This window comes from Pristis pectinata, chromosome 5, assembly GCF_009764475.1.
Source record: "Pristis pectinata isolate sPriPec2 chromosome 5, sPriPec2.1.pri, whole genome shotgun sequence".
Lineage (NCBI taxonomy): Eukaryota > Metazoa > Chordata > Chondrichthyes > Rhinopristiformes > Pristidae > Pristis > Pristis pectinata.
Genome location: NC_067409.1, coordinates 2,800,107 through 2,813,411, shown reverse-complemented (window position 1 = coordinate 2,813,411; position 13,305 = coordinate 2,800,107). Strand labels below are relative to the sequence as shown.

Below are 13,305 nucleotides of genomic sequence, written 5' to 3'. Positions count from 1 at the left end.
GGAGTCATAGAGCACAGAATCAGATCCTCAGTCTACCTTTCCATGCACCATGATTATTCTCAATGCTGATGTCCCACAAGGCTGCGTCCTCGGCCCTCTACTCTACTCCCTTTACACTCGTGAGTACGTGGCCATGTTCTGCTCTAACTCCATCTACAAGTTTGCAGGTGATACCAACATAGTGGGCCATATCTCAAATAATGATGAGTCGGAGTACAGGAAGGAGATAGAGAGCTTAGTGACATGGTGTCATGACAACAACCTTTCCCTCAATGTCAGCAAAACAAAAGAGCTGGTCATTGACTTCAGGAAGGGGTGGGGGGTGGGTGGTGGCAGGGGTGGTTCACATGCACCTGTCTACATCAATAGAGGGTTAAGAACCAAGTACCTGGGAGTCAACATCACCAATTCCCTGTCGTGGTCCAATCACATAGACGCCATGGCGAAGAAAGCTCACCAGCGCCTCTACTTCCTTAGGAGACTAAGGAAATTTGGCATGTCCCTGTCGACTCTCACCAATTTTTATCAATGTACCATAGAAAGCATCCTATCTGGATGCATCACGGCCTGGTACGGCAACTGCTCTGCCCAGGACCGCAAGAAACTGCAGAGAGTTTGGACACAGTTCAGCACATCAAGGAAACCAGCCTCCCCTCCACGGACTCTGTCTATACTTCTCGCTGCCTCGGTGAAGCAGCCAACATAATCAAGGACCCCACCCGCCCCTGACATTCTCTCTTCTCCCCCCTCCCATCAGGCAGAAGATATAAAAGCCTGGAAGCATGTATACCAGGCTCAAGGACAGCTTCTATCCCACTGTTTTAAGACTATTGAACAGTCCCCGAGGACAATAAGATGGACTCTTGACCTCTCAATCTACCTTGTTATGGCCCTTGCACCTTATTGTCTGCCTGCACTGCACTTTCTCTGTTACTGTAACACTTTATTCTGTATTTTGTATTGTTTTCCCTTGTACTACCTCAATGCACTGTATAATGAATTGATCTGTATGAATGGTATGCAGAACAAGTTTTTCACTGTACCTGGGTACATGTGACAATAATAAACCAATTCCAAGTACCCATCTATACTAATCTTGCTTACCAGCCTCTAGACTTTAGCAATTCAAGTTCTTGTCTGGATACTTGTTGAATGTTGTGAGAGTCTTTGCTTCGTCAGGCAGTGTGTTCCCTCTGGGTGAAGAAACATTCATGACTGGTATAAGGAGGAGAGACTGTGCTTGGCTCCATGTAACAGTTTGCTAGCTTTCTCTGTTCTTTGACAGAAGCAGCAAACACCTTGAGGTAGCAACATTGGATATAATCCAGGGGAATATCCAGTCATGGAGTTCAGAAACAGGCCCTTTGGCCCAACTTGTCCATGCTGACCAAGATGTCTTCCTGAGCTAGTCCTATTTGCCTGAATTTGGCCCATATCCCTCTGAACCTTTTCTATCCATGTACCTGTCCTGATGTCTTTTAAACATTGTAATTGCAGCCTCCTCTGGCAGCTCGTTCCATAGAGCCACCACCCTTTGTGTAAAGAAGTTTCCCCCCTGGTCCCTTTTATATCTTTCCCTTCTCACCTTAAACCTATGCTTTCTAGTTTTGGACTCCCCAACCTAGCAAAAAATAATGTGACCATCCACCTTATCAATTCCCCTCATGATTTTATAAATCTCTATAAAGTCACCCCTCGGCCTCTTTCGCTCCAGGGAAAACAGTCCTAGCCTGTCCAGTCTCTCCTTATAACTCGAGCCCTCCAGTCCCAGCAACATCCTTGTAAATCTTTCCTGCACCCTCTCCAGCTTACAGGACAACTTCAATAAATATCATTTGTTGATTCCTGGCTTTAGGTTTCAGAGAAGCGGAGAATATTCCCCCTTTGCCGCAGCTGTTATGAGAGGCTGACGGTGGCTCACCTTGATGGAGAGTAGCTCACGGAGAGGACACTGAATCAGCCACAAGGTTTAGGTCTGGAGTCACGCCTAGACCGTACACAGGTAGGCATGTTTCCTTTTTGTCGTTCTGTGGTTTAGCAGGTTGAGTAAGTTCCAGAGTGTTATGTGGTTTGATTACAGGCCCTGTGGTGTTGGGTCTCTGCAGTATGATGGTCTGATCAATCTTTGGCTTCAGCTGAGCTACAGAGTAACCATGTGTGTTGTAAATTGAACTGAGATTCTAGCTGCAAGGCCTTTGGGACTTCATGAAACGTCGACCATCCCTCTGCCTCCACAGATGCTGTCTGACCTGCTGAGTTCCTTCAGCAGTTTGTTTTCTGCTCCAGATCCCCACATAAGATAAGATTTCTTTATTAGTCACATGTACATCAAAACACAGTGAAATGCATCATTTTGCGTAGAATGTTCTGGGGGCAGCCCGCAAGTGTCGCCACGCTTCTGGCGCCAACACAGCATGCCTACAACTTCCTAACCCGTACGTCTTTGGAATGTGGGAGGAAACCGGAGCACCCGGAGGAAATCCACGCAGACATGTTTCTTGTGCACATCTGCACAAGACACATCTGCAGTCTCTTGTGTCTCGAGGACCTCATGGACTGATCCATGTGAACAGACCCCCTCTGATCCGCAGCTTTCCTCAACCCCGTTCTCAAATATTTTTACATATTTTCATATTTTTCCTCATGACAGGAGGTAGTTCAGCCCGTTGAGTCTATGTTGGTTCTTAGTGAAATCACAGAGTCATACAGTATGGAAACATACCCTTTGGCCCAACTCATCCATGTTGACCAAGGTGCCCATCTAAGCTAGTCCCATTTGTCCCATATCCCTCTAAACCCTTCCTATCCATATACTTATCCAAGTGTCTTTTAACTGTTGTTATTGTACCTGCCTCAACCCCTTCCTCTGGCAGCTGGTTCCACACACTCCTCACCCTCTGTGTGGAAAAACTTGCCCCTCAGATCCGTTTTTAAATCTTTCCCCTCTCACCTTAAATCTATGCCCTCTAGTTTTTGGTTTCCTGTCCCTGGCATAAAGGCTGTGTGCAATCATCCTGTTATGATTTTATGCACCTCTATAAGGTCACCCCTCAGCTTCCTTTGTTCAAAGGAATAAAGTCCTAGCCTAACCAACCTCCCCCTATAACCCAGGCCCTCAAGTTCTGGCAATGTTCTTGTAAATCGTCTTTGCACTCTTTCCATCTTAATGATGGCTTAATCTCATCAATCCCATTCCCCACTTATTTCTCTGTAACCTTTTCTCTCTCACACGCCCATTAGCTCCCCCTGATTCACCCAGCACCCACCTGCACCAGGAGTAATTTACAGCTGCCAGTTAACCCAGCCACCAGTCTGTGTTTGGGATGTACGAGGAAACTGGAACACCCGATGGAAACCCACGCAACCACAGGGTGAACGTGCAAACACCACACAGACAGAGCCAGAGGATCAAGTGTGGGACCCTGGAGCTTGCAAGTCCGTAGCTCCCTGAAAATGCCAACCTAGGAGTGAACATCACCAACGGCCTGTCCTGGTCAAATCACGTAGATGCCATGGCCAAGAAAGCTCACCAGCGCCTCTACTTCCTCAGGAGGCTAAAGAAATTTGGTTTGTCCCCTTTGACTCTCACCAACTTTTATTGATGCACCATAGAAAACATCCTATCTAGATGTATCACAGCTTGGTACGGCAACTGCACTGCCCAGGACTGCAAGAAACTGCAGAGAGTTGTGGACACAGCCCAGCGCATCACGGAAACCAGCCTCCCCTCCTTGGACTCTGTCTTTACCTCTCATTGTCTTGGTGAAGCAGCCAGCATAATCAAAGACCCCACCCACCCGGGTCATTCTCTCTTCTCTCCTCTTCCATCAGGTAGAAGATACAGGAGCCTGAGGGCATGTACCACCAGACTTGAGGACAGCTTCTACCCCACTGTGATGACTATTGAACGGTTCCCTTATACGATGAGATGGACTCTGACCTCATGATCTACCTTGTTGTGACCTTGCACCTTATTGCACTGCACTTTCTCTGTAGCTGTGACACTTTACTCTGTACTGTTATTGTTTTTACCTGTACTACATCAATGCACTTTGTACTAACTGAATGTAACTGCACTGTGTAATGAATTGACCTGTACGATCGGTTTGCAAGACAAGTTTTTCACTGTACCTCGGTACAAGTGACAATAATAAACCAATACCAATATCAAGTAGTTAATACTTTTATTCTCCAATGTAGGCAAATATTGCATATGCCTTCTTTACCACCCTATCTACTTGTGTTGGAGATGGGCAATGGGATGAACATTGAGTGTCAGCCTTTTTAAATAGTGCCCACCTCTCCCCTTGCACCCCCCCCCCCCCCCATGTGCAGCCATTTGCCGCTGTCTTCAGATGGAAGGTCTCAATGATAGCACCAAGCTTCTGCACCTGTGAGCAGTTGTGTATCACAGCGTTCTGAGTGATCCTATCTACTCTGGGTCTGTGGGCAGTCCATGAAGAATGCAGTGGGTGATGTTACTTCTGAAACTTTTATTTACTTCATTGCTGCTCTAAGTAAAAACAATTGGAAAGGTCCTTTGCCACAATTCCAGTCAGATTTTGTCGTTTGCTGACTTTTTTTTATCAGTGGCTACAATTGTTGGAAAACTGTTTGCAAACTCGTGTCTGATAGCTCGAACAGAGCTTATTGTGTGGACGACGTCTGGACCTCTTCCCACGCAAGGCTTTTGATGCTGGGAGTGTGTCGGTCCAAGATTTCTGGAGTAAGGTCAATAAACTGTTGTTGGGTCGAGATGTTGGAACACAGGAAATAGCTGAAATCAGCCGTCATGGGCTCTGGTTCTGCTGAGGGACGGCGTGTTTTAGCCCAGCACGCATTGTTCACTGAGGGCAGCGTGTATGGAGTGTGGACTGTGCTGAGTAAATGTTCGTAGGCGTGGCAGTATAATGGAAAAACAGAATGCAGGATATAGTGTTACAGTTACAGAGAAAGTGCAGTGCAGGCAGACAATAAGGTGCAAGGGCCACAATGAGGTTCAAGTTATACTTTATTGTCATTGACCCATATGCTGTAAAAACACATGGAGGAACGAAATGTCGTTTCCCCGGACTCTCACAACAGAGGACGTACATAGAACAGAGGACGTACAATAAAAGCAGACAAAAAAATTGTGCAAGTACAAATAGTGCAAAAAACGGTATATATAGAATACAAAATTAGTGCAGGGTGAGTGCAAAACCGAGTTGGACGAAGAAAATACAGAACTCAGTGTGTTGCACTAAATGTATAAACATGTTCAGCAGCAGCCAAAGTTCTTATACGCCATTGTGCAAACCAGGGCTTTTGATGCGGCATTTGTTTGAGACTGCCTCCAGGGTATTCAGGAGCCTGACAGCCTGGGAGAAAAACTGTTGTACAGTCTGGTAGTTCTGGCCCGGATGCTCCGGTACTGCTTGCCAGACAGCAGAGGGACAAATAGGTCGTGAGAGGGATGAGAAGGGTCATCTATGAATCTGCAGACCTTGCAGATTGGGAGATCAGGCTTTTGTATCTTCTGACCAACGGGGGAGGGAGGAGACGAGAGAATAACCAGGGTGGGAGGGGTCCTTGATCATGTGGGCTGTTTTCCTGAGGCAGCGGGAAGTGTAGATGGAGTCGATGGAGGGGAGGCTGGTTTGCGTGATGGATTTTGAATATCAATCCTATCTCAGCCTCTCATACTTTTATTGTCCCAGGGAAAACAAGCCCAGCCTATCCAATCTCTCCCCATAAGTAAAGTTCTCAAATCCATGCAACAGACAGAATTCATTTTCATGCCGCTGGGAAACTCTTCTTGATGTAATTCCTGCCCAATGGGTTGACCCTTTATATTTAAAGGGTGTGTTCGTTCTTGGCAGCTGCGGCATTGAATTCTAGTTGTTGTGGCCACGGGAACATTATGTTCTGCAGATTTTGGGTTTGGCTGGTTGGGGAACACACCCTGATGATGAACCTTTAACCACTTTGCATCATAGTTCACAGCGGGAGGAGGGTTATGTAATAAAGTTTTAAGAGTGGCAATTCCGACAGTGTCTGCCCCCGATGCAGGACACAGGAGGGGTAAAAACAAGGGGATGTACCTGTACTGAATTGTATTTGTTCCAGTCATAGTCTTCCATCGTGTATGTGGACCTGGGAGTGCCACAACCTCTCTGTTGGGTTAATTGTGTGAAAATTCAAACAAAGTCAGTGTCTGCTCCAACTGGGCTGCACCTCCATTCCCTGGCTGGATCCAACACTGGATGTAAGAGCAAAAACCAAAACGCTGGGGGAGCCCAGCGGGTCAGGCAGCATCTGTGGAGGCAGAGGAATAGTTGACATTTGGGGTCCTGCATCAGGACTGAGAGCATAGAGAGAGGAAAGCCAGTATCAAGAGGGAGAGGGAAGCAGGGGCTGGTAGGTAATAGGTGGACCTAGGGGGAGTGAGGGCTGCTGGGCAGAAAGAGCCAGGTGAGGGAGGGGCAAGTGTGGAGATGGAGATGGGGGGGGATAGGTGGAAACAAGACAAGGCAGAAGGAGCCAGAGGAGGGTGGAGGTAGTGAGAGAGGCTGAAGGGTGATAAGTAGAGGCAGACGAGGTGCTAATGCTGGACTCTGATGAGTAAGGAAGGTGATAAATGGAACCAGATAAGAGAGGGTTGATGGCAGATGGGGGAGGGAGGCAACACTGTGTGACCGGGTGCTAGAGGGGGTATATATTGGCTGTCCTCCCTCTACGGTCTTGGTCCTGATGCAAGATCTCCACACAAAAGGTCAACCATTCCTTTCCCTTCATAGATGCTGCCTGACCTGCTGAGCTGCTGTAGTTTTGTTCCAGATTCCAGCATCTGCTCTCTATTGTGTCTCCACTGGATGTAAGAGATTGCCTTTATGGCACACTCCACCCCACACCATCCTGAGTTGTTCCACAGTCCCTCCATAGGAACGCAGAACTCCCTGATGCATGGCTCGTGGTGTGAGGGAGAGAGGAGGGGGGAATCCCCAGGAAGAGGTAATTGAAATGGGTTGAGATTTATATGGGGTATATAGTAAATGCCAGCATGGACCAGTTAGTCTAAACACCCTGTACAATGTGGTTATATTTTGTATTAAAGGGCACCTGGACAGGTACATGGATAGTAAAGGTTTAGAGGGATATGGGCCAAACTCGGGTGAGTGGGGCTAGCTTAGATGGGAATCTTGGTCGGTATGGACAAGTTGGGCCGAAGGGTCTGTTTCTGTGCTGTTTGACTCTATGACTCTATATCTGACCTGGTTCTTTGGTGCCCATGTGGTTGTATCAGTGCTGGACACACAAGGCTTTGCTAATTCCTAATTGGACCTTGGACTTCAACAACGATGGTGCCAGAGAAAGGCGATATTTTGCTGGCAGCTAACAGGAATATATTTTATACTCAAGATGTGACCAGCCAGAGCAACCCTAATCACTACCTCAGTATAGCAACACATGACTACTTTGTACTACAATGGACTTTTGTTTTATTTTTGTTCTAATTGTGTTCTTTCTTGTATAATTTTGTATAATCTGTGTTTAATTTATGTTTTCCTTGTGAACGTTGTGTATCTGATGCTCTGTGCCTGTGATGCTGCTGCAAGTAAGTTTTTCATTGCACATGTGCATATGACAATAAACTCGATTTTTGACTCCACTTTCTGTCTTTGAGTCTGTTCATGCATCCTTTACTGGAAAGTTGCTTCTACCAAGCTGAGTATCTGCTCTGTAGAGACACGTAACCAAACTCTGACTCTTCACCTTGTGTTGCAGGAAACATAGCAAGGGGTTGTTTCTCTCCCGTCACGAGCCATGTCTGGGCCGGTGCTGAGCAGAGCCAAGGTGTACGCAGATGTTAACACGCAGAGGCCCCGCGAGTACTGGGACTATGAATCGCATGTCGTGGAATGGGGGTTAGTCTCTGTGCACGCATCTCTCTCTCTAGTCTCGTGGTAAAACAGACGCTGAGGATGGATGTGGGCAGCAATGTAGAACTGGAAGAAAAGTCTATGTGTGGAGAGGATGTGGGCTGGGAGGTCCTGAACGAACTGGCTGAATCTATTTAAATCTGCATTTTCATTCTCCTCAACCGTTGTTACTTCCAGGTCACTTGTAGTTTCATGTCATGGTTAAATATTGTTTGCACTATCAAAGTACCTACAACGAGTATTTAGGAAGAGTCCAGATGTGGAGCTGAGTTATGAGGGGAAAAGATTATAGTTTCAGTAAATGCTGGAAATCCGAAATGAAAACAGAAAATGCTGGAAACACTCAACAGGTGGAGAGAGAAACAGACTGAGATCCTGAGGTAGATGTTGAGATGTGTTCACTAGTGGGAGAGTCAGGAACAAATGGGCGGAGCTGCAAAATGGGGGCCAGTCATTTAAAACTGAGGTGCCTAGACATTTCTTCTCTCAGTTCTATGGAATTCTCTGCCCCCCGAGGGTGGTGGAGACCAGATCATTAGACATCTATGGTGGAGGTGGATAAATATTTGAAAGATCAAGAAGTTGGATATTAGGGGGAACTGGCGCAGAAGAGGAGTTGAGGCCAGTGTAGAGCATATTGAACAGCAGGGCAGGCTTGAAGGGCTTGTTGGCGTACTCCTGCACCTTGTGTCAACGTTTCAGGTTGGAGACCCTGCATCAGAATCAATATTTCCAACTTTGGTAGCTGAAATTCCTTTTACCAAATCTCTGAAGATTCAGAAGTTGTGTGGGGGCCCCCAGTGATGTCCCTTTGTGGGTGCCTGTTCTCCACTCCCACCACACCTGAATCCTGTGTCCAGACCTGAGGAGCACCTGTATTCTGATGTAGCTCGATATACGCGCTGTGATTGGGGGTTCTGTGTGCTCTTCATTGTTAGCCTGTCTTCCCCCACAGCAACCAGGATGACTTCCAGTTAGTCCGGAAATTAGGCCGTGGAAAGTACAGTGAAGTTTTTGAAGCCATCAACATCACAAACAATGAGAAAGTCGTTGTCAAAATACTGAAGGTGGGTCATAGCGTTATACAGCATAGAAACAGGCCCTTCGGCCCATCTAGTCCATGCCAACCTGATCTTCTGCCTAGTCCCATCTACCTGTACCCGGACCATATCCCTCCAAACCCCTCCCATCCATGTATCTATCCAAACTTCTCTTAAATGTTATAACTGAACCCTCACCTACCACTTCCGCTGGGAGCTCGTTCCACACTCGCACCACTCTCTGAGTGAAGAAGTTCCCCCTCAGATTCCCCTTAAATATTTCACCTTTCACCCTAAACCTATGTCCTCTGGTTTTAGTCTCACCCAACCTGAGGGTGAATGCATGCAGGCTTTTCCCCTATCTCCCCTCACTCTCCTGCGCTTCAGGGAATAAAGTCCTAACCCATTCAACCTTTCCACATAACTCAGGTCCTCAAGTCCCGGCAACATCTGTGTAAATTTTCTCTACACTCTTTCAAGCTTATTGATATGTTTCCTGTAGGTAGGTGACCAGAACTGCACACAATACTCTGAATTTGACCTCACCAACATCTTGTACAACTTCAACATAACATCTCAACTCCTGTACTCAATGCCCTGATTTATGAAGGTGAATCTTTGGGATCTGGGAGGAAACTGGAGCACCTGGGGGAAACTCAAGAAGTCTTGGGAGTCACACAGCAGGGAAACAGGCCCTTTGGCCCAACCAGTCCATGCCGACCAAGATACTCATTTAAACTAGTCCTACTTATCCACGTTTGACCCAAATCCCTCTAAACCTTTCCTATCCATGTACCTGTCCAAATGTCTTTTAAATGTTGTTAATGTACCTTCCTCAACCACTTCCTCTGGCGGCTCATTCCATAACTGACCACCCTCTGTGTGAAGAAGTTCACCCTCAGGTTACTATAAAATCTTTCCCCTCTCACCTTAAACCTGTGCCCTCTAGTTCTTGATTCCCCAACCCTGGAAGAAAGACTGTGTGCATTCACCCTGTCTATGGCCCTCATGATTTTATACATCTCTGTAGATCACCCCTCAGTCTCCTACGCTCCAGTGGATAAAATCCCAGCCTGCTCAACCTCTCTCCATAACTCAGTCCCTCAAATCCTGGCAACATCCTCGTAAGTCTCCCCTGCACTCTTTCCAGCTTAATGGCATCTTTCCTATTAGCAGGGTGACCAAGATTGAACACAAAATTCCAAACGTGGCCTCACCAGTGTCTTGTATAATGTTGGTCACAGGGAAACTTGTAAAGCCCACGCAGACAGAAGCAGCGGTCAGAATTGAACCTGGGTTCCTAACTGTGAGTTAGGAGCTGTAAGTACTGCAACACTCTATTGCTTGTCATGGATCTTCTAGTCCACTTCACAGTGCAGGCAGAGGAAAGTCCAACATCCCATCTGAAAGACAGGAGATTGTATAGCTAGAATTACCTTGGATCATCACCCAATTACCTGTCCAGCTGCTTCATAGAATCATAGAACAGTACAGCACAATATAAGCCCTTTGGCCCACAATGTTGTGCCGACCTTTAAACCTCACCTAAGACTATCTAACCCCTTCCTCCCACATAGCCCTCTATTTTAAATTCCTCCATGTGCTTATCTAGCAATCTCTTGAACTTGACCAATGTACCTGCCTCCACCACCACCCCAGGCAGCGCATTCCATACCCCAACCACTCTCTGGGTAAAAAACCTCCCTCAGATATCTCCCTTGAACTTCCCATCCATTAGGTTAAAGCCATGCCCTCTTGTATTGAGCATTGGTGCCCTGGAAAAGAGGCGCTGGCTGTTGACTCTGTCCCTCTTAATATTTTGTATACCTCTATCATGTCTCCCCTCATCCTCCTCCTCTCCAAAGAGTAAAGCCCGAGCTCTAAATCTCCTCTGCACCCTTTCCAACGCCTCCACATCTTGCGTGGACTACTCCCTCAGTGTAAATCCCACCCTCGTCTTTCCGATTCAGTCCAACACCAAATGATGGGAACAGGGAAAGGCAGCTAAAGTGCATCGGTTTTTTGTTGTGTTTGGCTACCATTGACACCCAGCAGCCAGTGTCCAGTTGTACATCCTGTCCCAGTTCCCCTCCCAACTAGCACTCAGTCTGTGATGTATTTCTTTACCGAATTCTTTTGTTTCCACAGCCAGTCAAAAAGAAGAAAATAAAGAGGGAGATAAAGATTCTAGAGAATCTCCGTGGAGGCCCCAACATTATAACCCTGCTGGATATTGTCAAGGACCCAGTGGTGAGTACTGAATGTTAATGAGGGAGCTCTCCCCAGCCTCCAGTCTCTCAGTACTGAATGTTACTGAGGGAGCTCTCCCCAGCCTCCGGTCTCCTAGTACTGAATGTTACGGAGGGAGCTCTACCCTCATTTTCCAGTACTGTATGTAAGTGAGGGAGCTCTCCCCCAGTCTCTCAGTACTGTTTATCAGTGAGAGCTCTCCCTTTCTCCCAGTACTGAATGTTAGTGAGGTAGTTCTCCCTCAGTTTCCCAGTACACTACATTAGTGAGGGATCTCCTCCCCCCCAGTCTGTCAGTACTGTACATTAGTGAGGGAGCTTTCCCCCAGTCTCTGGCCTCTCAGCTGGGTCAGGAGACAGCACCGTTGAACACTCCTGCACTGTGTCAGCACATAGTCACTGGTTAAACGGCTGCCCACCCATTCTACAGTGGATGACTTTCTGTTAGGCTGGGGCGCCTGCAGATATCCTGTACAGTCGGGATTGTTGGTGTCCATTGGGCGAGAGTGTTGGATCTGTGGGAGACCCAGGTGGAATTTGGCAGAAGGAAATTGTGTCTGCAACGCAGGACACCACAAGGGAAAGTTAGGATGAGGAAGATCGTCCAACCTGTAGGACTTCTAGACAAACTCCAAATTGCCTCTTCCTTGACCTGTTAACGCCCGGGCCCTGTATCAGTTCATCTCTCAATGTGGGTGAAGCTGAATTTCCTGACTGCTCCTGTATTTACTTGGTGGAGGATGCAGGAATTGCTCACTGGACGTCTAACCACACTGTGTTGACTGATCTGGGGGTCAGCTCCAGTCGAGTCGAGTTTATTGTCATATACACCAGTACGGTGAGGCACACAGAACATAAATTGTACATAACACACAGTACAGTGAAGCAAGAGGGAAAACAAGACTGCAAAAACAAGACCTTAGTGTGAAAAAGACAAAATCACAATCGGAGACGTCCATGGTAGTGCAAGAAGTGGTCTGTAGTGTTCTGCTGTGGAGGTAGGATATCATTGAATATCGAACACAGAACGGCACAGGAACCAGCTCTTCAGCTGTCTGTGCCAAACACGATGTCAAATTAAACTAATCCCTTCTGCCTGCACATGATCCATAACTCTTCATTCCTGCATATTCATGTGCCTGTTTAAAAGCCTCTTGACTGACACTATCGTATCTACCTCTGTCAGTCCATTTCAGGCAGCTACCACTCTCTGTATTAAAAAAAACCACGCCCTGCATATCCCCTTTAAACTTGCCTTTAAAGCTATACTTTCTAGTATTTGACATTTCTATCCTGAGGTAAAGGTGCTGGCTGTCTACCCTATCTATCCCTCTTATAATTTTGTAAATTACTATCAGGTCTCCCCTCAGTCTCCAATGCTCCAGAGAAAACAATCCAAGTTTGTCCAACCTCTCCTTTTTGCTCATACCCTCTGATCCAGGTAGCATCCTGGTGAACCTCCTCTGCACCCTCTCCAGAGCCTTCACATCCTGTAATGGGGTGACCAGAACTGCACGCAATACTCCTCTAAGTGCAGCCTAACCAAAGTTTTGTACAACCACATCATGACTTCCTGACTCTTCTACTCTGTGCCCCTAGTAATGAAGGCAAGAATGTTTACGCCTTCTTTACCACTCTATTGTGTTGCCACTTTCAGTGAGCAATGGACTTGGACCCCCAAATCCCTCCGTACATTGAGTGTATCAAGTGTCACACTTTGAAAGAAATAGAGATAAGCATTTCTGTTGTTCCTCGATCTTGCCCAAGTTACTATCTTCAGTCTAAGAATGTTGTTTCAGGAGGCAATAACTCAGTCTCCCAAACAGTGTGGGAAATGGTTTTGGATTCAAACTGCCCGTGTAAAGTTCTGTTGGAGTTGGTTGATGAATGTTAACTTCATTTCTAAGGAGACTTTGTTTAATTCCATGCAGGACTAAAAACTCCTTTTCTTTCTTTCCATGTCATGGAATGGGCTACTCTCAGTCTCGGACCCCTGCACTGGTCTTTGAACATGTAAACAACACAGATTTCAAGGTAGGTCAGATAATGCCGTGTATTGGAGTGCTGGATGGTGAGGGCTGTGCAGTTAAAGCG

The 13,305-nt window shown here is 46.7% G+C and overlaps 1 protein-coding gene across 2 annotated transcripts in view; it reads left to right on the top strand.

Moving 5' to 3' along the window:
* The window catches only part of zgc:86598 (STKc_CK2_alpha domain-containing protein), a 64,021-nt gene that overhangs the window by 16,421 nt on the left and 34,295 nt on the right, over positions 1-13,305 (top strand). For both annotated transcript variants that reach the window (XM_052015977.1, XM_052015979.1), the window contains exons 3-7: positions 1,856-2,002; positions 7,768-7,907; positions 8,878-8,989; positions 11,111-11,212; positions 13,195-13,245. In XM_052015977.1, the coding sequence (XP_051871937.1) occupies positions 7,807-7,907; positions 8,878-8,989; positions 11,111-11,212; positions 13,195-13,245 (366 nt within the window). In that variant the 5' untranslated portion in view covers positions 1,856-2,002; positions 7,768-7,806. The remainder of the gene's footprint in view (positions 1-1,855; positions 2,003-7,767; positions 7,908-8,877; positions 8,990-11,110; positions 11,213-13,194; positions 13,246-13,305) is intronic.